This window comes from Salvia miltiorrhiza, chromosome 4 (assembly GCF_028751815.1).
Source record: "Salvia miltiorrhiza cultivar Shanhuang (shh) chromosome 4, IMPLAD_Smil_shh, whole genome shotgun sequence".
NCBI lineage: Eukaryota > Viridiplantae > Streptophyta > Magnoliopsida > Lamiales > Lamiaceae > Salvia > Salvia miltiorrhiza.
This window is the reverse complement of record NC_080390.1, coordinates 22,079,731-22,102,560: the sequence shown is the minus strand read 5'-3', so window position 1 is coordinate 22,102,560 and position 22,830 is coordinate 22,079,731. Positions and strand designations below refer to the sequence as shown.

Sequence of the window (22,830 nt, the reverse complement as noted above, 5' to 3'; positions counted from 1 at the left end):
TCATTAATTAAACATAAAACAAGTACATAACACAATTTGCCAAAACTAAAATCACAAAAATAGAAACACACAAACTAAAAGCACACAAATAAAAAGTACATAAACTAAAATTACATAGAAAGCATATGATTAAAATACATTCATTCTCCAAACACAATTTTAATTAATTGACGTTTCATCTCTTCGTCTTCTGGAGATAAGGGCTCTTTCGACAACAATTGAAGCAACATTTTTCTTTCATCTTCATTGCGTTTCTTTGCAACTTCTCGCACTCTAAATCGATTCGAGTCTTTATTAACTCAGCTTCGACATCTCTAGTGAGTCTCATTGCACGAATTTCTGCAGCAACAATAGATTCATGAGTAGATTCAGATTGTGAGACCTTACCTTTTCCTTTCCTTTTTGCCTTATCTCTTCCAATGGGACGAGTCGCAGTTGATTGTTCAGATGTTGTAGTTCCTGGATTAGAAGGGATAGAAAATCCCCCATCTTCCGAAGTCTTTGATCTTTTTGAACTGTCACCACTTTGCTGGTCATCAACACCTTCACTTTGACGACGAAAAATATGGGTGGTATCATGAACATTCCCACTTGGGACGTTTACTCGTAACTTCATTAAATACAACCAAATCTAGAAACTTGTTTCCACCTGCTTCGTAAAATGGAATGAGCTTCTTTCTCAACATCGTTGTCGCTTATCCCACTCCTTCTTCGAGCATTTGCTTCCCTGCACGCAGCAACCCATTTGTTTCTATTTTCGTTAAGACGTTTCCAACAACCTTTCATCAATTCAATATTTCGTTCGTTGAGCTCATTTGGATTTTCTACTTGAATGTTATGATACAATTTATGAACACGTGTCCAAAACGATTCCCCCTTTTCATTTTTTTTCCTCGAACGTTATCTTCGCTAGCATAGAGATGACATAAGGGCAACATCTTCTTTCACACACCAAGCTACATTTTTTTGCCCATTTCTGATTTTTGTTTGGGCGTTGAATACCCATACACAAATTACGAGAGACATTTTCTGATGTGAAAATTCTTTGAGATGTAGGAATTTGACATAAATTTGGAGAAAATTGAGATTCATAAAATTGAGAATTTGGTTGATTTTCGAAATTTGGAAAAAAATGACGAGTCAGATAAGATGAAAAATTTGCGGAATCTTGAGGGTTAGGATAATCTTGGGAGTTTTGATGATTTTGAGAATTTGGATAATAATAATTGATATGATTTGGATCCATAATTTAAAATGGAAACAAATCTGTGAGGAAAAAATTCAGCGAAATGTGAACTAAAGAAAGAGAGAGTTTTTGTTTGGGTGTGAAAATATAGTGAAATCAGGCTCTATTTATAGAGCTAAAAATAAGAAAAATTTTAATATAATTTTAATATATTTTTTATAAAGGCAAATTATTATAAAATTTTATCTATCATAATATATAATACACCAATCAGAATAAGACATGTGGCAAAAGGAGATAAAAGGAGGGAGGCATGACCTGGGGCGGCAGAGCTCCCAGGTCATGCAATATGTTTGACTTTCTATTTAATTTTAATTGCCAAGATTTTTGTCCTATATGTGTGACCTTGAAGGAAAGTCACAACGTCTTATCGAAATAGTGTTGTAAAACAAAATAGCGTTAGTGTTAGTATCATTTCAATAAAAATGGATCATGATAGTTCAATTGGGTCAGGATTCGGGTCGGGTACAATCTGGGTGTATGATACACCCGGGTGTATAGGAGACCACATCTTATTTCTTCGATGAGTGTAATGAGAATAATTAACTTATCCATTTTTTGTTTCTTTTTTTTTTGTTATTCTTTCGACAACAATGACAAATTCGTATGCTGCAGTTTGAGTCAAAATATATACGTGAAATAAGATTGCTTCATATGATCGTTGAAGCTGCAGTATTTATAAAGAAATTGATTTTTTTTTTTTTTTTGTATTCGAGTAACAAATTGGATGGCAAGACTTTGTATCAATAATTGAATACACCAATCCTATGTGCCGTGATTTTGAAGTAAAATTTATCTAATTAATTGAATGCATCAATCCTGATTATCTTTCAGTTGTTGTTGATGAATTCTTGAGAAATGGTCGATTTATACCCTATTTTCTATATGGTGGAGTGAAAGATATTCTTCCTTGTTTGAGAGCTGTGTTTTTTCCAATTTGTCAATTTTGATTGCAGTAGAACTTATTAGATCATATTTTCTCCAACAATTCTGTGTGCTTCTCACTTGATTTTTTTACAGTAAATCATGGTAAGTGATATACACATATTTTCAAGATATGCAATCAGTTTGAAAGGCTGGATGCTGGCAACTACGGGAAGATCAGTCTAGTTGATCTTACTGAAAGTCGTCAAGAACACGAGCTTCATCACCGTTGAATGCCCCTTTCTTCATGAATTATATGTAGGGATGACAATTTACCAACGGGTAATGGATATCCGCAAAAACTCGACCCTAATAGAATGGGTTTGAGGGGCATTTGATATCCACGGATAGTTTCGTGGGTATGAGTTTGGATACAACTATCTATACCCGTGAAATCTATTTACCCGCAAAAAATATCCACGAATTACCCATAAAATACCCGTAAATACCCATGAAATATCCTTAAAATATGCGCTTTGGATATACATATCAGATATGGACCAACATATGTCAAGGAAAGAATGGAAGTTTTTGGACATGTCTTGAAGACGAAAAAGAAGAGTTCAATGAAGAGGGCTCTATTTCTACTATTGAGCAATAATATTTGTTGAATTTTATATTTTAGTTTATTAATTTGGATAGTAACTTTGGATTTAAACTTTGTCATTTGTGGATTTGAACATGGATGAAAGATGTGGATTTGAACTATGTGATTTGTGGTAATTTTTATTTTTTTTTTGGTATTAAGGTATTCGATGGATAGCGGGTGGCGGGTATCTGACGGGTAGCAAGTTGGCGGATACCCGATGTGTAGCGGGTATCCGTGGGTGTTTGGGTACCATTTGATATCCATGAATAGTTTTGCGGTTAAAATTCACTATCCATTTAGTTCGCGGGTATAAATATGGATAGCCACTATCCGTGCTCGTTGTACCCGATTGCCATCACAAATTATATGTATATACACAATCATTCGTAGGTTTAGTGATTGAATCTATCTTGACCTTTGGAGTGACTTTACAATTTTATCTCAACCTTTAGAGTGTCTTCAATGCTTATGAATTTGATGGCTTTTTGGAACTTTGGAATTGTATTTGCAGATTGGAGTTCGATCATAATCGACCGGATTTTCGATTTTGGGCGAAGTCAAATGATGGGATTTTTCATTCAAGGGACCTGTATTTCACCATTGCAAATACAATACCAAGCGAGAAAGAAGCTACAGATCAATGGCCAAGTTTGTGGTGGAAAGCCATCCTGTTGAAGGTCTCGCCGTATGTTTGGAAAGCAATGCTTGGCAGATTGCCAACGAAGGATAACTTGATCAGAAGGAGAATTTTACGGTCACAAGAATACGTCGTCTGTACTATATGTTTGGCTCAAGATGAATCTGCAAGTCATGTTCTTATTACCTGCTATACAACACTTTTGGTTTGATCTAAGATATGCGAATGGCTTGATCGTCCTTTGCTTTATGCGATTGTTTTGAAAGAGCATCTTGAGGACTTTGTGAGTTCTGATTTGGGTAAAGTGAAGAAGAAAATATTTGGTCTTATTTAGTGTAACATCCAAATATTTAAATTTATTATAGAAATCGAATTAATGAATAGATATGTATATTTTTTTCATATATATTATTATAGCTTAAATTATATTTTAGAGATACTTATGAAATATATACCGATAGGTATCCCTTTTCCTTTTAAATCCAAAGTTATACAGATATCATTTATTTTTCTTTTATCCAAAATCAGAGGACTTAATACAAATTTTAAGTTTCGTGTATATCAAGATTCTCTCAAAACTAGTATAAATATGGCCAGCAATTACAAAGGGACCTCTCTAGTTTCAAGTTTTCACAGCAGATTTCAATTTTTATTTTTATTTTTATTAACCGCAAGCTTTCTCCTTTGGTTAACGTAGCTGTTTGTTCTGGCAAGCTTCTAATTCATGTATTTTGTTTCAAAACTTAGGCTAGTATTGTTTTTGTCGTGATCGAATTAGTTGAGTTTTATTTCTGTATTTAAGTCTGAGTTCGTGTAATATTTGTCAGAATCTGCTTTCACAAAAGTGCGGCTGTCGAAGTCAAAATTTATTTGTTATTAGTTGATCTCTTTACGTCATTGAGGTTATTACTTTTGAAAACATTCAACCATAACACTGATGAGATCTTGTGTCCCACTATTTTGTATGTATAATTGTATATCATTTTTAATTTATTTATTTTATAATAATCTTTTATAAAAATAAAAAATATTATTATATTATGAACTCTTATTAATATTTATAACTAAAAATTGAAATTTTTAAAAATTATATACCCTAACTTTGAATTAATGAACCCAAATAATCAGTTATTAATTCAAATAAATATAAAAAAATAATTATAAACCCTATTTGGATGAGTGAACCCTTGTTAATTATCTTTTTATAATATTAAAGCATAATAAATTAAAATTAAAAAAAATATAATTAAAAATCATACTCCCTCCGTCCACGAAATGAGTACCCATTTGGGGGTGGCACGGGTTTTAAGAAATTGATTAAGTGTGTGTGAGTGGAATAAGGGACTCACTTTTATTGTGAGTGGGATGTGTGGGGTACACTTACCAAAAAAGGAATGGATTTTGAAAATAGCCACTTTTATATAGTAAAAATAAATTTTACCCACTAATATAAAAACTTAAAAAAATACCCACATTTACCATTTTACCCTTACATATAAAATTTTACAAATACCCACTGTTCACAGGTTGTGAATTCAACTCGAATTCACAACTAAATTCAAGTATTGGTTGTGAATTCGCGTGAATTCACAACCAACATTATTTCGAGTTGTGAATTCACAACCGATAAAACTTGAATTCACAACCAACATTATTTCAAATTGTGAATTCACAACCAATGAAACTTGAATTCACAATCAACACTATTTCAATTGTGAATTCACAACCAACGCTGATAATTCAGTTGTGAATTCATAAACCTGATTGTGAATTCAAGAACATTTGTACAAAATTGCGCGATTTTCATCAATTTCTTCGTTACTTTTATGTTTTTTCGATTACATTCAATTGAATTAGGAAGAAATTTATCTAATCTGCAGAAATTCATTCCAATCATTCTCATCGGCAATCATTCTCATCGGCTTCATCAAAATTCAAACTCGATTCCTAAATTAAAATGAAAAATTATCACAAAATTAAAGCTTCAAAGACCAGATGAATCAGACGGCGGCGACTTTTCCTGCTTCAGCCCGCACACTCCAAACCCTGCGACGACCTCTGCCGCGCGCTCGCCGCCGTCGTGGCCTCCGTCAAATACCGCCCGGCGTCGGGGCACAGATACCCCTGCCAATATGACGACGAATTCGACGCCTTGAAGTTCAGATCCGCCGCCCAGCGCAGATTTGCGGCGGTGCTTCCGAGTACGAAAGAGGAGTGAGAGAGAAGAGAAAGAGAGAGGAGAGAGAGAAATCAGCGCCGGCTGAGATCTGACGGCGGATGCGCCACTGCCGGGGTTGGTAGCTCTGCTTCTGGCCTCGTCGTGGGCGACGGAGTTGGCGGTGGCCGTGGGAGCGTACGGCGGCGCCGCTTAGAAAAGAGAAATCCAGAGAAAGAGAAGAAGAGAGAGAGAGGGAGGAGAGAGCGTGCAGAGAGAGAGAAGAGAGAGAGAGAAAAAAAATGAGAGAATGAGAGGAGGCTAGGGTTTGCCATTTATATAGAAGGGTAATTTAGTCATTTAACACAAAAAGTGGGTATTTTTTTATGTTTTTATTTGAGTGGGTAAAATTTATTTTTACTATATAAAAGTGGCTACTCTTATATATTAACACAAAAGGAAATGGGTACTCATTTGGTGGACGGACCAAAAAGGAAATATGGGTACTCATTTCGTGGACGGAGGGAGTAATAAATTAGCATAATAAATTAAAATTAAAAAAAATATAATTAAAAATCATAATAAATTAAGAGTGGTACACGATGGTACACATAAAATAGTGAGATAGAGGATCCCATGTAACCGTAACCCTAGCCCTAACCCCCCAAAAATTCCCTCCAAAACCCGGAAATTTTTCCCATTCCGGATGTTGGAGCAGGGGAGCCTGTTGAAGAAGGTTCTGGAAGCGATCAAGGAGCTGGTGACCGCGACTGCTCCGCCACCGGCTTCTCGCTGCAGGCTATGGATTCCAGCAGCGTGGCGCTGGTGGCGCTGCTGAGGGCTTCGAGCACTACCGCTGCGACCGAAACATCTCCATGGGGATGAACCTCAACAACATGGCTAAAATGCTCAAATGCGCTGGCAACGACGATATCATCACGTTGAACATGTTCGAGAGTCCCACACAAGACAAGATCTCAGATTTTGAGATGAAGCTCATGGACATTGACAGTGAGCACTTAGGAATCCCAGAAGCTGAGCACCATGCTATAGTTCGCATGCCATCTGCTGAGCTTAGTAGCATTGGGGACACAGTTGTCATCTCTGTTACAAAGGAAAGGTGTGAAGTTCTCGACGAGAGGCGATGTTGGAACTGCAAATGTCGTATGTAGGCAGAACACCACTGTTGACAAGCCAGAAGATGCCACTGTAATAGAGATGAATGAGTCAGTATCTCTCACATTTGCCCTTAGGTATCTCAACTCCTTCACTAAGGCGACTCCATTGTCAAGCATGGTCACCATTAGTTTCATGTCTTCAAAGCATCCTGTGGTGGTCGAGTACAAGATTGCAGAGATGGGCTACATACGATTCTACTTGGCTCCCAAGATTGAGGAGGACGAGGAAGAGACTAAGAGGGCGTTTGGCTAAGCTTATTTTAAAGAGCTTATAAGATGTTTCAAGAGCTTATAAGATGTAATTTTTAAGAGCTTATAAGTTGTCAAAGTGTTTGGATAATTGAGCTTATAAGGTAGACACATATTTTTTTTTCTAGAGAGAGAAAATATTTTTTTAGAGAGAGAAAATCGAAGAACAATGAACTTGAATGAGATATGATGAAAATAATAAATTATAGTTGAAAAATATTTGTAAAAGGATTGTTGCATATGAAATTATAAAAACTTATTTTTTGGGGAGCTTATAAGCTCTTGGAGCTTATTTTTAAAGCTTATAAGTTTGTTTTAAGGAACTTATAAGCTCAGCCAAACACCCTCTAAGCCTGATTACAAAGTGAATGCCTTCTTGCTGAAAGCTAATCCAAAGGAGTTATATATTGTATATCTTTTCTGTTCCAGGATTTGTTACTCATATTGTGTTTGATCGTTTTTCCAAGTACTGCACTTCTAAATCGAAGTATTCACATTTTATCAAGGATATTAAATATTAATGGATAAATATGTGCAGCACCATATTCATCCATGGGCGAGGTTATTTTATTGTTGATGTTACTAGATTCGTACTTGGATTGTATTGAGGTTATTACTTTTGATTAAATTCACCAACTCAAATTTTAATGCTATAGCTTTTCACAATCAAAATTTTTACATGAATCTTTCTCCCTATCTCGGTCCCTGCATAAAATTTTGAGTCAGCTTATTACTTGAATAAGTTTAAACTTAAAAAGTGATGGTTGAGTTTCGTATATATATATATATGATAATAAGTTGATGGCTTTATTGCTTTTTAAAAGAATGGTTTAGTTCTTTAAAAGTTTTCGTCAATAGAATTTTGTATTTGCATATGCTTATATATATATATATATATAGGGTGTGGTTCTAGAGAGAACTACATTATATGTGAGAACGTGAGAACCATCAAATCTAATGCATTCACTGTAAAAATTAATGCATTCGCTGTTAAAATTAATGCACTCAAAAAAATAAAAAAAATTGCTCCCTTCAGGATTCGAACCCAGGATCTGCATTTATCCAACAAGATGATACATCCACCGTAGATCTTGATGATCGAATGGCTGAAAATGGTTCTCCGTTCTTTTTTTATTTATGGTTCTTTCTTGAACCTCTCCATATATATATATATATATATATATATATATATATATATATATGTGTGTGTAATTAGATTGATTATATATATTCGATTATATAAGATTTATTTATAAAAATTTTAGTTTAAGTTATTGTAGGATTCATATTGAGGTATTGTATTTATTTAATTAGGTGCGGTTCAATTAGGATCCTTTGTTGGGAACTTAATGAAATATCCTAGTTTTGATGATACCAAAATCCTTTGGTTTTCTTTGTAATAGACTAGAACCTTTTGAACTCAACTGTTAGAGTTCGCTTTCTAGTTTTTCTAGTATTCTGAAGACTGAAGACTAAAGATCGGAGGATAAAAGACTGAAGACTGAAGAACTCAACTGAAGTTGCAATTAAAGGCAGAGTCAAATACTGATGTTTGACTTAACTAAAGAATCAATTATGACTGATTCATCAAATGCTGGCTACGTGGAATTAGCGGACTGATACTAAAGTCAAGTATCAGTTGACATTCTTCGTCAGACTGAAACTCCAACGTTAAAAGGAAGCCACGCACTTTCAAGTACATCCGTATTAAATGCAAAGATATTGAGGATCGTCCTTTTCTTTGCAGAGCCTTCCTTTTTGGTGATTACTTTTCAGAGGGACTCTACCTCCTGCATCTGAGAAGACGTTTCTCACCAAAACAAGGAACCTCGGAGATTGAAGTCTCAGCCAAGATTTGAATTACTCTCACAATGGATGAATTCTTGAAGACCATCTCCGCCAACGGATCTATTCAAGACCTTTCCTATAAATAGCGCTCGAGGATCACTTCAATCTTCACCAATTCAAATATTACATATTCTAAGAGCAACTAATTAAATTAAACATTTGGATAACATATCCTTGATTCTTTATCTATTTGATTCATATTGTTGCTCACGAAGTAGCACAATCAATATTCATGAAGAATATTACTTGCTCTTGAAAAGTTATTCATATTACGTGCTCTCAAAAATTAAACCTTGAAGGTCAAATGGCCCTAAAGGCCGAATGATTGTACTATTTTTCCATATCAATGTTCATGAAGAATATTACATGCTCTTGAAGAGCAATTCATGTTACATGCTCTCGAAAATTAGACCTTGAAGGTCAAATGGCCTTGAAGGCCGAATGATTGTACTCTTTTTCCCTTATTAAGTTTTTCCCTATAAGGTTTTCTTAGTTAAGGTTTTTAATGAGGCAACCAGTGTAGTATATGAGTAAATATATGTGTTGTACTCTTTTCTTCTATCGAATTTTTTCCATAGGGTTTTTACGGAGAAGTTTTTAGCAAGGCATGAATATCTAAACACTAACATCAAATGGAATTTTTTGATATTTGTCTTGCTGATAGTGCCACTACACACACCATTCTTAAAAGAAAAAAGTATTTCCTTAAGTTGACATTATTTGGGGATAATGTTAACACAATATCAGGTGCATCAAACATCATTGAAGGCTTTGGAAGAGCTTGTATCATTTTACCAAATGATAGTAAATTAGATATTGAAAATGCTCTGTACTCTAGTAAGTCTAAAAGGAAATCTCTTGGAATGAGAAAAACTTATCACATTTTGATTCTAAAACAAATCAATGCGAACAAGAAATTGAAAAGATCATTCATTTGCAAAAGATTGCAAATCAAATTCCTGATGCTTTTGTAGATACAAGAAAAGTGACACAATCTCACATACATGCTGCAAATACATGCTTTTCGTCAAAAATGTGGTCGACCAGTTGGTTCCAAAGATTATATGCCTAGAAAAAGAAAAGGGCAAGATGGAAACCAAACAATGACAAAAATGACTAATCAATCTAATGTAAGTGATGTAATTCCTGGAGAATTATAAGTATCTAAAAATCATGAGATTTCAATAAATTATTTACATTCAAATCAAATACTTGAGAGAGAAAATATCACCGTTGATGATATATTTGCCTTTCATATAGTTCTTCAAGTTTTAAATGAGAATCCTGAACCAAAATATGTTGCATAATGCAAAAAGAAACTTGATTGGTCGGCCAAAGTGGAAAAAAGCTATAGAAAATGAATTAAATTCATGGGATAATCAGAAAGTATTTGGACCTATAGTCTTAATTCCGGAATCTAAAATCCATGTTGGATACAAATGGATCTTTGTTAGAAAGAGAAACGAGAAAAATGAAGTTACGAGATATAGAGCAAAACTCGCAGCACAAGGTTTCTCCCAAAAATCAGGAATTGATTATGAGGAAACATACTCTCCACTAATGGACGCTATTACTTTCAGATTTTTTATTAGTCTAGTTGTGTCACAAAGGTTTGGTATGCGCCTTATGGATGCATTAACTGCTTATTTATATGGATCATTAAATAATGAGATATATATGAAAATTCTCGAATGATCTAAAACGTCTGAAGGATTGCAATCAAAATCCAAAAGCATGTATTCAATTAAACTGCAAAAATCATTGTATTAGTGGAAACAGTCTAGTCGTATATGGTACAATAGACTGAGCGAGTATCTTTTGAAATAACGATACAAGAATCAAGATATCTGCCCTGTGTTTTCATTAAGAAAACTAAAAGTGGATTTGCAATCATAGCAGTTTATGTTGATGATTTAAATTTGATTGGGACTCCTGAAGAGCTCAATAAAACTGTTGAATATTTGAAGAAAGAAATTGAGATGAAAGATTTGGGAAAGACAAAGTTTTGTCTTGGTTTACAAATTGAATGTATCCGTGGATGAACGTTTATACATGGATAATGCACATCCATTAGCATCACCAATGGTCGTTAGATCTCTTGATACTAAGAATGATCTATTTCGACCAATTGAAAAGAGTGAAATGATACTTGGTCTTGCAGTACCATATCTAAGAGCAATTGGAGCGTTGACTTATCTGGCTAATAATACTAGACCAGATATAGCTTCTTCTGTCAATCTTCTAGCAAGATTTAGCGCTGCACCCACTTTGAGACATTGAAATAGTGTTAAGCACATTCTACGTTATCTAAAGGGTACCATTGACATTGGATTATATTATCAAGAAAATTTTAATTATACTCTAGTGGGGTATTCGGATGTAGAACTTTAGGCAATCCACATGAAGCTAAGTCACAAACTGGATACGTTTTCACATGTGATGGAATTGCTATATCATGGAAGTCTGTGAAGCAAACTTTGACTGCAATATCCTCAAATCATTCTGAAATCATTGTAATCCACGAAACAAGTCGAGAATGTGTATGGTTGAGAAATGTGACAAGTCATATCAAGAGTCGTGTGGGTTAGCTTCATCAAAGGCCAAACCAACTGTTTTATATGAAGACGATGTTGCTTGCATCGCGCAACTCAAGGAAGGATACATCAAAGGCGATAGGACGAAGCATATTTCTTCCAAACTCTTCTACACACACAACCTTCAAAAGGATGACGATATCGACGTTCAACAAATTCACTCAAGTGATAATCTGGCAGACTTATTCACCAAGGCATTACCAACATCGACATTCAGAAAGTTGGTACGCGAGATCGGCATGCGCCGACTCAAAGATCTTCAATGATCTCAAGTTTAGAGGAAGCAGTTGTACTCTTTTTCCTTCGACTAGGTTTTGTCCCATTGTGTTTTTCTAGTAAGGTTTTAATGATGCAACATTCTTATTTTAGGGATTGGTCAATCAAGGGAAAGTGTTGTAAATATATCTTATGGGTGTTGACTAAGAAATCTACCCTAAAACCCTAACTTCCTACCTATATAAATAGAGTCATTTGGCCCTCATATTGAATACACTGAATTGATATTCTCTTCTCTATTATCTCGTTTCTCTCTAGTTTATAACAGATCCAATATTCTTATGGGTTAATGCCGTGAAAAACCATGAACTTTGGTGCGATTTTCAAACTTTCCATGAACTATTTTTTTTATCCAATTTTCCATGAACTTAAACGCGTGAACAATTTTTCCACGATTTTCAAAAATCCCCAAATTGAGTGCTGACATGGCATTTTTAAGTGACCTAAAAAGTGACATGGCGTCACCGGCGATGAATCAAAACGACGTCGTTTTGAGCCCAAAACTTTCTCTCTCTCTCTCTCTCTCTCTCTCTCTCTCTCTCTCTCTCTCTGTTAGTGGTCGAGCTCGCCGGAAAGAAGGTTTTCCGTCTCCGTGGGCAGAGCTCTTCTAACCACCTGGTACTGCGGAGGGGGGCGGCGGATCTGCAAGGTGGTGGGGGAGGGCGGTGGAGAGAGAGGGGTGGTGTGAGGTCGGCGGCGCGAGATCTGGGGAAGAAGAAGATATTTTGAGGGAGAAAAAGTCGACGGCGGCGATGGATGTTTGGGGAAGAAGAAGAACGAGGGACTGGAGGTGACTGGCGCGGCGACGGCGGCAGGGGCGTCGGATCTGGTCCAAGTGACGGAGGCGGTGGTAAAGGCAGTGTAGGGACGGCGGATCTGGTTTGTGGTGGACGGCGGCGGTGGAGGTTTGGAGAGAAGAAGAATTTCTGGAATGATGTGAGGTCTGCGGTGGACGGCGGTGGTGGAGGTCTGCGGTGGACGGATCTGGTGTGGTGGTGGTAAAGGCCGCGAATCGTAGCAGCGGAGAGGGCGGCGACTGGCGCGGCGACGGATCTGCAGGGTTGGTTAGGGAGGCGACGGCCAGAGCAGAGCAGCGAGATGGCCAGAGCAGAGCAAAAAAGAAGGCGACCAGAGCAGAGCAGCGAGGCCACCAGAGCAGAGCAGAGAAAATTAATGCCACATAGGCGCCACATCAGCTCGGTATTACCACGTAGGCGCCATGTCAGCTTGGTAATGCCACGTAGGCACCATGTCAGCTCGGTAATGCCACGTAGGCGCCATGTCAGCTCGGTAATGCCACGTAGGCGCCACATAAGACCGGACAATCATCGGAAGTAAAAAACGTGGAAAAATTGTTCAGGCGTTAAAGTTCATGGAAATTTGGATAAAAAAAATAGTTCATGGAAAGTTTGAAAATCGCACCAAAGTTCATGGTTTTTCACGACATTAACCCTATTTTTATTAAATAAGTATCTATTTTTAATTTTTAGATCTAAATATATTATATTAAGTATTGGATAAAAAAAAATATAGAGAAGTGAAATGATGAGTATAAATTTCTAATATTGAATTTTTACATTATTTTCGGGTCAGCCCTATAGGATTTAGGGTGAATTTCGGGCCGACCCTATCGGCTATCGGCTTTTCAGTTATAGGCTAATCGGATTGTAATTTATCGGGTTGAAAATTATCAGTCCTAACTCTCACGGATTGGCGGGTTAGTCGGGCCAGCCCACGGGCTAATCGGATTTAGTGTACATCATGTACAATAAGAAATTGAAGTACAAGCATATGATGATATAACAACGAAAGGATGATGTTGATCCATTGGTTGTTGAAGAACCAGCCTCTGATGATGAGTGGATTGCCAACCCAATCCAAGTTGAGGAAGATGAATCGCCGCTAACAATTCAAGTGGAAAGCTCAAGTGGACAAAGGAAGAGGAAACAAAGAGGTACTTTACTTGTACTTATTAGATTCTTAACTAAAGAAACTTGATAATATTCTAGAAGAACTTTAACATTTAGATTATATGATCATATAGGTGGCAACCTTGGACTGATTGATGAGGATGAAGAAGATGAATATGATGGGGATGAGGATGTTTCACACTTCTTGGACATTCGATGATTTTTCCGATTTTAATTTAAGATTTTAAAAGACTTATTAGTAATTAAGAACTTATGAGTTTTGGAATATTTGTTAGGTTTTTATGTGTTTTGCAATGTTTGCTATATTTTTAAGTGTTTTATGATATTAGGTATAATTTATCTATTTTTATATGATTTCCATTTTTTTTTACGCCTCACCCCATTTCGAAACTTACGCTTCGTCAAGCAGACGATTCGTCTCACAAAACGTACTTTCAAACATTGTCTCTCACTTTTATGGAAAGCTATGATTGTGTGTTCCAATTCAAGACTTGAGTTTGACGCCCAATCATTGGCTTCATGAGCTTTTATTTTTCTATTTCATTTATTGTTTTATTTTGACACTTGCATGGGCTTTATTCTAAGGTTGAGTTTATATTTAGACTATTTATTCTGATTTCCATCAATTCTGAGGTACATTTTTTGGATTTTATCTTACATGAAACTTGAGATTTTTCTCAGTATTCATTCATGTTCACGCTTAGGCTACGTCACACACTGAATTGTACAACTGTTATATTTGGATCATGTTCAGTTCAACAGAGCCTCAACACTTAATCGGGTTATCATTTTTCACGTGCATGTCTTCATACTCACTAAATTTGAGATAGAACAATATCATTCAAATAATATGTTGGAATGCCTTCAACCTTATCTTGAGCTCTCACAGCTCCGTATATAACAATTTTTCTATAACCTTTACATATATACTATTGTGGATTTTAACAAGAAATAAACCTTTATGTATGGAGTGTTATCTATGTACCCTTTTTTCTCTAGTGCAAGTATGCTAAACCAAAAGAATTGGCTAATGCAATAACTCCAACAATCCTCAACCTTCAACCTAGAATTGCTACCTATGTCTTAAGCCCTATTACGATCCTTAAAGACCTAGTGATAAGTGAAGTGATCGGTTTAAGTGGTGGACAAAATATAATACTCCACTTGCAAGCCTGTAGCATATCTAGACTCAAGGATGATACGGGCAAAAACACTCAAATCATACACATAATGGAGACAAACACGCTTCTTTTTAGACTAACAAATGAAATTAAAATGTTGCTAGCAAGGAACACAATACCAATTATTAATTTTACATCAGACATGATATTCTTAACATGCTGAATTTTATAAAACCCTGTTCTAGTTCATTTATTAATCCGATGAGCAAACCATATCTCACAGTCTCGGGTAAGCAGTTGCTCATGTACAGCTAGTAACATCAAGAGCATAACAAAACGGGAACAACCGGCTCTTGGAAAGAATCGAGCGTCAAGAGCACAACAAAACGGGTACAATCGGCTCTAGGAAAGAAACAAGCGTAAGTTGGTAAGTATACCAATGAGGTCTTGTCATTGTTATTTGAGATGCGAAAACAACTTAGTAGCAACCTGTGCAAAGAAATCGGCAGTTAGTAAGGAGCCTTTATACACAGGAGAAAATAATGCATAATGGAAAATGTGCTCTTACGCAATTGTCAACACAGCGCCAATAATCAAAATATTGTCCCGTACAGTGCTTGTGTCCCGATTCATCACCTTGAATTCTCTTAGAACAGGCCTATCACCCACAAATCCGAGGGGGAAAGAAAAGATCAGCACTTTCTAAGAAGCTATTCTGATGATGGTCTAGCAAAACCAGGCTATAATATGACACAAAGCTCATTTTGTAGCATACCAACAAAAGAGAATAGGGAGAGTTGGTCAGTGCTATCTACACGGAGATACCTCCAAAAAGTTCTAGATAACAGATCATTAAAGCACCATTTCAATGTTGAAATATGAAGGGCACACGTTGATCCTTGACAAATAGTGAAGTGTAAAATTACAAAAAAACCTTGCAAAAGGGTTTTACTTTTACATAGATGTAAACCATTTTCCAATCAACCTAGTTTGCATAGAGTAGTGGGTCTGGAGTCACCACATATGTTGGTGAAGGATATGAAACTGAGTTTGACAAATCAGAATGAACCTTTTAAATTATTGAACTCAACATTCATTATAACCAAAAGGACATCATTTTTCCCATGTGAGTATGCTGGCACCCAAGCAAAAAAACCTAATTTATGTAGCTTGAGTTTGATAAAAGTGAGTAGTTTGTAAATTGGAGACCAACCTTTTAAACCAAATATCTAGGTGTGGTTTTTGTTAAAGCCATCCTTTCTGTTCCACATCGACTTGATAATGATCTAGTCTCCAATATATAAGTTTAGAGTACCCTCTCTACTTATGAGACCTTTTAAGGGGATGATGGGCCCAATTCTAAATAGTTTATATTAAAAATAATTATTTATTTTATCATATAATCCTTTTATGCTTAATATCTATACAAACTAATTTTTCAATGCACATCAATCATAGTAAGAAGGCTAACTTATCACTCTTGTTCCACTACCAATCATAGTATTGACGATGACAAGGCTACCAGTCACAGCAAGAAGGCTAACTTATCACTAAAGTTCCAACATTAAAAATTCTTGCAATACTTATAAAAACTGTATGATTTTTTATATAAATTAAAACTATAAAAAAAAAATTAAAATTTGAAACTTATAATTTAGATAAACTTGAATGCATTGTCCTGTAAATTTAATAATACTATTATTTAGGGTAAATATCATATTAAACCCCAAACTAAATCTACTTTATCAAAAATGTCCCAAGCTATAAGAAATATTTTTTAGGGCGAAGGTGCACATTAGCCCCTGAACTACACACCCCTATAGCTTTTACCCCCCCAAGATCGGTCAAGGCGCGTTGACCTCCTTGAACTCCAAAAAAATATATCACTTAAACCCACGACTCAAACGGTGAGTTAACTCCGCTTTTCCCATTTAAATTTTTTTTTTTTAATTTACGCTGGGCCCCAGTCCAACCTTCGTCCCCGCCAGGGTTTGCAAGAAATCTACCAAGAATTCTGCGGCGACAGTCCGCCGCCAACCGCCGTCCTACAGCCGCAGCATCAAGAAGAGCTCATGCAGATCAAACCGGCACTCCGATTAAATATGAAAAATCAAGAAAATGTACAGTTTAATATAGGTTCTCCCCCTCAGAATTTCCCAGGTGCAATTCCTCAGCCCGTTCGACCACGAATAAGGTACCTTCATTTCTCTCTCTAGATCTCTGAGAAATCTTGAGGAATTAAGAAAGCCATGATTTTCACAGGAAAAATCAGCAGATGAAAATGGTTCGTCAAATGACACAAGAAGAGCTCTCTGCAGATTCATGGGCATGGAGAAAATACGGTCAGAAGCCCATTAAAGGCTCTCCATATCCGAGGTTGTCTTCAATTTCTTTATTTGGGCATATATTCTTGTTGATTATCAAATCTTAATTTGTTATTTTTTCAAAATTATTCTTCCAGAAACTACTACCGGTGCAGCACGTCGAAAGGCTGCGCTGCCAGTAAACAGGTGGAGCGCAGCCCAAGGGTCTCATACTCCGGCGAGCACACTCACCCGCGCCCGACTCACCAGAGCTCACTTGCCGGCAGCACCCGCAGCAAACTCGCTTCTCCACCGCCCAAAGGCGGCATCAATAGCGCAGTTCTATCCCAAAAGGGCTCGATGGCTTCTTCTTCTTCGTCGCCCGCCACCGGAGCGAGTTTCTCTCCGGATACTCCGACGATAGACGCCGAAGCCGCGGCGCAGAACAACGACGTGCAGATGGCCGAGGAGGACGACGGCGCAGGAGACGAGGACGACGAGAATATAATCATGATCCCGAGTGATTTGATGAACGACGATGATGACATGTTCAGAGGATTTCAAGATTCAGAAGATCACTCTAGCGGCAGCGGCGGAGACTTCTTTTCGATGTCGTCCCCGCCGTGGACATCGACCAGCTCCCCCGGCACATTCAACGGCGGCGACTGAGTTGCATAGAAATCATTGATGGATCTTTGCTTTCTAGAGATGGATGGAAAAGATTGGATTTGGAGGCATCAAGGACAAAGAAAACGGAGTTAACTCACCGTTTGAGTCGTGGGTTTAAGTGATATATTTTTTTGGAGTTCAGGGAGGTCAATGCGCCTTGACCGATTTTGGGGGGTAAAAGCTATAGGGGTGTGTAGTTCAGGGGCTAATGTGCACCTTCGCCCTATTTTTTATATCTTAAACTATTAAGTTTGTATAAAAAATGTTCGGCATCCATTTTCCAATCCCCAGAATCATGATGTGGCTCGCCGGATGCCACCATGTAATTTGTATTTTATTATTTTAAATGAAATGGCACAAAACGACGTTTTTTTGTGCCATTTAAAAAAGGACATCATTTTATGCCACGTCAATTGATTCAAATCGCGTTGAAGGTCAGATTATCTTGTGGACTTAATTTCTTTTAAATCATGTCCTTTAAAAAATAAAATATAAATTACACAGTGGCATTCGGCAAGCCACATCATGATTACGGAGGTCAGAAAATGAACGCTGGACATTTTTGATACAAACCTAATAATTTGGGGGTTTTAAAAATATTTCTTATAGTTCGGGACATTTTTGATAAAGCTGGTATAGTTTGAGGTTTAATATGATATTATTATTTAAGCATTTATCAAGTAATGTTTCTAAATATGTCCGATATATTTAAATTCAAATTCAAATCCTCGAAAAGTACAAAAATTAGGGGAAGACCGAATTTTAAACCGCTGGTCTAACCTCTAAAATATGAAGGTAAGTTCCACCATTTGTAAGATTTATAAAATAAAAATATCTGAAATAAGAAAATACTCCCTCCGTCCCAACTTTTAGCATCCATTTGAGAGTGACACGGGTTTTAATAAAGTATTTTGTGTGTTGTGAGCGGTATAAGGGTCCCACCTTTTATGTGAGTGTTAAAATAATTAAAGTGGAGTAAGGGTTCCACCTACTTTTACTAAAAATAAAATCGATACCAAAATGTGGGACGGCCAAAAAAGGAAATATAGATACTAACAGCTGGGACAGAAGGAGTAATTATAATCTGAAAATAACTTTCTTTATGAACATAAATATATAGGGTTATTCACAACTTGTGTTCCCAACTTCAGCGTTTTTCAAAAAACATCCTCAACTTAGGTTTTCACTTCAAAACCCTCAACATTGGAAAATGTTGGATTTATGTCCTGCCTTATAGAACATAGAATGATGAATCATCCTGCCGGATTCTTAGTAGAGTTTACGGTTTTTTCTGTAATTTTATATTGAATAAACAGCGAAGAGACTCATTATTCTGTCACCAGGTTCTGTGAAACAGAACATAAATAAAACTTTCACCAAAGTTGAGGGATTTTGAAGTGAAAATGTAAGTTAGGGACATTTTTTGGAGAACACAGAAAGTTGGGTCCACAAACTATGAGTCTATGATTAACCCTTACTTAAATACCAATAATACTTTACTATCTTTTGGGTATTGAAGCTTATCATAAGCATGATAGAGAATCCAAGTCCTCCACAAAGCAAAGGAAATGTGCTTAAGAAGACAAAACATGTGATTTGACTTTCAATGAAATCATAATATTTAATGTTTCTGCACCTCTTGAAAGATTGCATGTACAGCATTTCAAGGAGAATCATCTAGACAGCTTTCTTTCCATGTGTGCCACAACTTTAACCACAAGATCTCAAAAGGTTTTGTTTGTTCTACTATCAAATTTGAAAAGCTACACCACCTATCCACTTGTCCAATTCTTACGAAAGCTCCAAGTTCAACCATGTTAGTAATTTCACGAATTCTTAGAAAGCAGATTTATCTCAAGCCCCAGTCACTCCGTAGTTTCTTAAAGCTTTTTTCTAGTTTGTAGTTTCTACACAGAAACACATAGCTCCAATTAATTATCAGTTTCCCTTTAAGACAGTAATTCACGCCAGATTTACTCTGCTCAGTACATTCCTCAGCCAACAACTTTTGTCAATCTAAATTTCTACAAACTAACTAAAGAGACACATATAGAGACCTTTACAGTTAACATGCCAGCTTTTTACCATCAAAAGTCCAAACATAAGTAAGTTAGATGGAGGCACAACAGCGGATTACTAATGCTTGACTAGTTTTAATTTCAACCATCAATCTAGAAAGCCTGAGACGTTATCCAGGAATAAATGTAGATAGAAATTGCGAAGGAATGGAGGATTATTCTCATAATCAGTTAGAACAACCAGGAGAAACCTCCTGTCAGGTCTAATCCAGCCCATGAACAAAATAATTAACTTATGTCCAACCCTTACAGACTTATTAGTGACTTTTGCCATATTTACTATTTAAGCATAAAGAGACGTCAAGAGTCTAATAAAACATATAAATAATATGATATCAGCCAAGCCTCACACCAAAGAAAATGACCGAGTAAGCCCTTCCAACTCGCCCATATAATCAATCTTTACCCGCCACATATAGACCCAAATTGCAGATTGTAATCAGGAAGGTTCAGATACAAAAAGGATACCAAACTGTTAAGTAGCTACTCAGCACTCTCAGATATTTGGGGACAGAAGTATACTACCATTAATAGCTTACAAATCCAATAAAAAAGGAGCTGAAAATATTTTCAAGCAGACAAGCATTGAATAATTAGAGAAATGTGTATATAAATAATTTTTAGAAGAAATAACCTGATATTCTTTAAGTGGCCTCGTGCATGGTGCCTTGCAACGGTCTTCAAGTTCCCTCTTTGGATCTACAGGCTCCTCGTCAGCCCTGTAACACATTAAGCAGTGACAATTGTTAAAAGATTAAAGAGGCTTTTTCAGCTCAGCCAGATATATGCAAATATAGTACTCCTGTGCATCCTGTTTGAAAAAATGTGCAATGTGAAAATATGAATAATGGGAAACTCAGAGAATGTTGAAAGGAGTTAGGCTGGTATTCGGAAGACAATTAAAAATATACGGCAAATAGATTGGAAATCACGACTGTGATTGGTTGTGCTTTGGAAAAAGAAATAGGACACAGGATGTTCTTTCAGAAACCCAATTAAACAATGCCTTATGATTTTAAAGTCAGTATATTGCTGAGACATGAAGATTAAAGCATACAGATGAGGACTTTTGCAGCTAATAACAGAGACTTAAGTGCAACCAGCTCCACATGATAGCACGAAATGTATCCTACAGAAACCAATGAACTATCAAAACAGTCGAGGGAGATCCCTACTGCATTAAATAAGCAGAAGGCTTTTAGAATTACAAGGAAGGACTGCAATATCAATAAAATGCAACAAAAAAAAAGCCATTTTACATACTGATTCCTAACAATATAAAATAAGAAAGACCAGTACATCAGTAAATCACATACAATCAGAATTTCTAAGAATAAATCAACCAAAACTAAAAGAGTAGTGATAATACTCACATCGTTTAGAATTCCAACAATCAGCTGAAACAATCTGCAAAAGAATGCCCTCAAAACTCAATACAGATATAAGCCAAAACCATGAAACAGAAGAAGAAAAAACCCTAGATTCGACTATCAAAGAGAATTACGGATCTGAAAGCGCGGTGGACAGAAATGGTGAGAATTACCCGAAGCTGGAGGAGGAGAGGTGTGGCGAAGCTAGCGAGACTGATTAATTTTGACTATCGAGAAAAGGGGATTTGGAATTGGAGGATGCACAGTTGCTGCGATTAACGTGCGCAGGGGACACGCCCTTGTAGAATTTTGATAATTTTGAAAAGGAAGATTCTATATCACAAATTTACTGCGTTTATTTTGAACGATTATTGTTAGCTAATCTCTTTTTTATTTGATGTATTGAAATTTTAGTTATTCTAATATTTTTGATTATTTGTATTAATTGAATTAATTTTATTTAATAGAGCGACATTGGAAAAATTCTATTATTAAAGATAAAAATACTCAATCATCCATCTTTTTAATCATACAAAATAAATGTCGCCTAAAAGTTAAAATTTAATACTTCCTTTGTTCACAATAAATCTAATATTTTTTATGAGGCAAATGTTATAATAGCCATCTTTTATAAATTTATAAGTAAAGTAGCCCTAGTTTATACTCCATACGTTCCATTATAAATGTCTCATTACTTTTGGGCACGGATATTAAGAAATATGTAGAAAGTAGATTAAGTGGGTTGGTGGAATTTATTTAAATATTAGGTATGGAGAAAAATATATTGCCAAAAAAGGAATGAGACATTTGTAATGAGACATCTCATTATAAAAAGTGGGACATTTGTAATGGAACGAATGGAATAATACATAAGTTATATAACCATTTTGCTTAAAAGACTAAAAAGCCCTTAGTTGACATAGATAATTGGTCCCATTCTCTACCCCACAAAATCAAGAATCAAAATTCTCTCTCTTTTAATATCGGCTATCTCTCTTTCCAAAATCCACCCATCGTTTGTCGCCATCTGTTCACCGCTCCAAAGGCCGCCACCGTAGTCTGTCCGCCATTCCTTAGACCCGCTCATTTGTTTGTCGCCCCTGTCAGCCACAGGAACTAAGGCTCGAAGCCCCGTCGCCGCCGCCATCCAAGCCATGTGCCCTGCGCCGCCACTGTGCGAGCTCCAACCCCCGCATCGCCAAAGCTCCAACTAGTTGAAGCCTGCACCGCACTGCCCAAGCTCCAACCCCCACGTCCACCGCCATCGAGGTTGTTGCCGCTGGCCCTACCCCGCGTTATTCCTGTTGAAGCCGCGTTGCTCAAACCCTCGCATACACTATTCGATGAAGTACTCGTTCGAGTACTCGATGAAGTACTCCATTGAGCACTCGTCAGATTTTTTTTTTTTTTGAAAAGTTGGTGCTAAATATATACTCCCTCCGTCCCATTACAAATGTCTCACTTTTCATAATGGGATGTCCCATTACAAATGTCTCGTTTATTTTTTGGCAATATATTCTCTCTCTATACATAATATTTAAACACTTTTCATCAACCCACCTTATCTACTTTCTACATATTTCTTAATCTTCGTGCCCAAAAGTAATGAGACATTAAAAATGAGACGGAGGGAGTATTTTGTAATGTATAGGTCATTGCAAT

General features: G+C 36.5%; 2 protein-coding genes and 1 pseudogene across 3 annotated transcripts; 2 read left to right on the top strand and 1 right to left on the bottom strand.

The window, feature by feature from the left end:
* The first annotated feature begins 6,257 nt into the window (after positions 1 to 6,257).
* LOC131023151 (proliferating cell nuclear antigen-like) lies at positions 6,258 to 6,982 on the top strand (annotated as a pseudogene).
* A 7,876-nt stretch (positions 6,983 to 14,858) lies between these two features.
* Positions 14,859 to 21,529, bottom strand: LOC131019407 (cytochrome b-c1 complex subunit 6-like). Of its 2 annotated transcripts, none has more exons than XM_057947949.1 (5): positions 21,342 to 21,529; positions 21,172 to 21,205; positions 20,433 to 20,517; positions 15,317 to 15,406; positions 14,859 to 15,237 (listed from the first exon to the last, which is right to left on the bottom strand). In XM_057947949.1, coding segments are annotated over exons 2-5 (210 nt in total). In that variant the 5' UTR covers positions 21,174 to 21,205; positions 21,342 to 21,529; the 3' UTR covers positions 14,859 to 15,204. The 2 variants fall into 2 exon arrangements, with proteins under 2 accessions (XP_057803932.1, XP_057803933.1); XM_057947950.1 differs by having other exon boundaries at positions 21,303 to 21,468.
* On the top strand, positions 16,677 to 17,830 carry LOC131019405 (probable WRKY transcription factor 27). Its single transcript, XM_057947948.1, has 2 exons — positions 16,677 to 17,124; positions 17,210 to 17,830. Exons 1-2 carry the CDS (start codon positions 17,024 to 17,026, stop codon positions 17,718 to 17,720), a joined length of 612 nt encoding a protein of 203 aa, XP_057803931.1. The 5' UTR covers positions 16,677 to 17,023; the 3' UTR covers positions 17,721 to 17,830.
* Positions 21,530 to 22,830: the final 1,301 nt, after the last annotated feature.